Source organism: Gymnoscopelus microlampas, assembly GCF_963454915.1.
Source record: "Gymnoscopelus microlampas genome assembly, chromosome: 20".
Taxonomy (NCBI): domain Eukaryota; kingdom Metazoa; phylum Chordata; class Actinopteri; order Myctophiformes; family Myctophidae; genus Gymnoscopelus; species Gymnoscopelus microlampas.
This window is the reverse complement of record NC_139957.1, coordinates 47,884,601-47,887,100: the sequence shown is the minus strand read 5'-3', so window position 1 is coordinate 47,887,100 and position 2,500 is coordinate 47,884,601. Positions and strand designations below refer to the sequence as shown.

Sequence of the window (2,500 nt, the reverse complement as noted above, 5' to 3'; positions counted from 1 at the left end):
ATGCTCATTTCACTCGATGGCTGATTACACACCTGACATGGTTACAGTACTGTCACTGTGTGTGTGTGTGTGTGTGTGTGTGTGTGTGTGTGTGTGTGTGTGTGTGTGTGTGTGTGTGTGTGTGTAATCTGAACCTTCTCCCAGGGTCAGTGAAGGGTCCATTAACTCCATCATGTATTCTATGTCCAGTTGGAGGGTCAGCAGGTCGGCTCTGGACAGGACGTACATCATGACTGGCAGGAAGTCATCTGCACCGTGCGCACGCCCTGCACACACACACACACACACACACACACACACACACACACACACACACACACAGTTAGGTATAGCCTGTCATTCCCCGGCCTTTGATGACCCCGGAGCAGCTGGGTGAAGAAGAGGAAGAAGAGGAAGAAGAGGAAGAAGAGGAAGAAGAGGAAGAAGAGGAAGAAGAGGAAGAAGAGGAAGAAGAGGAAGAAGAGGAAGAAGAGGAAGAAGCCCGGCGGGCGACAACGCAGACGTTGGAAGTAGGTCTGTCCTCGACTAAGGATTTCTATAGTCCAATCTGATTGGCCAAATGTTGCCTATAGTCGACTAATAGTCGACTAATATAACACAAAAAAAAAAATATATATATACAGTATATCTATATATATATATATATATATGTATAAATAAATATATATATATATACAGTATATCTATATAAATAAATATATATATTAAACTTTTTTCTTTGTTGCATGATTGGACTGAGCTTGTCAGTTGAATCAGTGTGATTGGACGGCCAATCTCTCAGTCCAATCATGCAAAAAATATATTATGCAATAAAGGAACATTCCATTTGGGCTGTAGGGGTGCTCAATGTCTGACTTAACATATACTTGCTTGGTTTCTCCCAATAAATCATATAAGTTAATTAATATAACAAATTAAGATTGGCAGTCGACTCAGACTATTGTAATAATGGAGGTCAGGCCGGGTTGGAAGGGAAGTGGGAAGAAATGGTCTGCTGATGATGACATCATCTCTGCTCCACGATGCTGTCGGCCAACACGACTTCCTCTTACGCAATGACTTGCTAAGAAAACTATACTTTTTGCTCACATGACCACATCGCTATGGCAACAGCTGAGATGTTTTAACTGTTAGGAACAAAACACCATATTAGGTTTGTCTACTGAAAGGTTTTAACCATTAGGGAAGCAATCCCATATTAGGTGTGTTGGGTGTCTTGAGACAACTTGTTGTGATTTGACACTTTAATAAAATTGAATTGAATTGAATTGATGTAACTAACATTGTATAAATACTGCTGTATAATTGTGTTCAGGGGGGGTTTGGTAGAGAAGCTTGTGTGAGGTGTCACTTGTTTGTCCGTTTAGCCGGGCGACGCACGTAGCCTTGAACGGAGCTTCTCATTGTAGCTCTCTCCCATTAGCTCCTTTTTGGTGACCAGACTGCAACGAGGTTGCGTGGAGCGATAGTAGATTCTGCTGTATTTGACTAGAATCTTGGCATTGCCCATAATCTAGTTAAATAAACAGAGCATTTTGTCAGCTCCTAGCATTACCGATTGCTCGGTCACATCTTAGCTAGCCCATTGCATGGCAATGATAGATATTTTTTGGATTTAAAATCTAACCAAACATTCTGGCAGGCTTTTGGTTAGATAAGTGTCTGGGGATAGTGTGTGTTGGGTTAGGGTTAGGGTTAGGATAGTGTGTGTTGGGTTAGGGTTAGGGTTAGGATAGTGTGTGTATGATGGGGATAGTGTGTGTTGTCCATGACCGTGCAGGACGCAGCAATTGAGAGATATTGCCAGATTTAACATTCAATCAAGAATTCTAGGCAAGCCTGTATCTTGGTTGAATAATGTTTTTCTGTCTGTGCCAGGCACCTTAGATTGAGGACTCGGGGATAGAGCTTGGGGGTCTGTTGTCTGTCTTACCAGGAATACTGCCTTTTCATATATTATTGTATTATTGCTAAAAGCCTGTATTATCTTGAGTGTTAAATAAAAATCCTTTTCTACGAGAGAAGTCTTAAGAGGATTCGGTTATTTCTTCAATGTCTTCACAGTTACAGTTGGTCTGAATGAATGAAAAAAGTAATTGAACAAACACGCCCCCTCATGCATTAGAAGGATCAAATCAGTCACCAGAACCAAGGACGGGTGTTTCTGATGAATCTAACACGGTTAAAATGGAGTTTGAAGTTACAATGGGTTTGTATAGGAAGGGGGCGTGTCTGTTAACATAAATATCAAATATCTAATATTGAATGAATAAACTTACAAACTGTCAGTCAGTGTTAATTAGTGTTAATTACCTGGACAGCTGACAGACATGGAGTCATAGATGATCTTGCAGGTTTTCAGCAGCAGTTCTATCTTCCTCTGAGGAGAATATTCTACATGCAGTTTGTTCAGTTTGACGTTGATCTTCTCCATGGCCTGAGCCTCTGGTACCGATGTGGTGACTCCTAGTGCTGTGGTGGTGCTGTTTAACACTAGAGA

The 2,500-nt window shown here is 41.2% G+C and overlaps 1 protein-coding gene across 4 annotated transcripts in view; it reads right to left on the bottom strand.

The window, feature by feature from the left end:
• Nucleotides 1-2,500, bottom strand: part of rin3 (Ras and Rab interactor 3) — a 24,201-nt gene that overhangs the window by 6,115 nt on the left and 15,586 nt on the right. For all 4 annotated transcript variants that reach the window (XR_014599751.1, XM_084043921.1, XM_084043922.1 and 1 more), the window contains 2 exons: nucleotides 2,314-2,500; nucleotides 135-266 (listed from right to left, as the gene is read on the bottom strand). Coding sequence is in view for 3 of the 4 variants with exons in the window: in XM_084043921.1 (XP_083900047.1) it covers nucleotides 135-266; nucleotides 2,314-2,500 (319 nt within the window). In the remaining variant the exon portion in view is untranslated. The remainder of the gene's footprint in view (nucleotides 1-134; nucleotides 267-2,313) is intronic.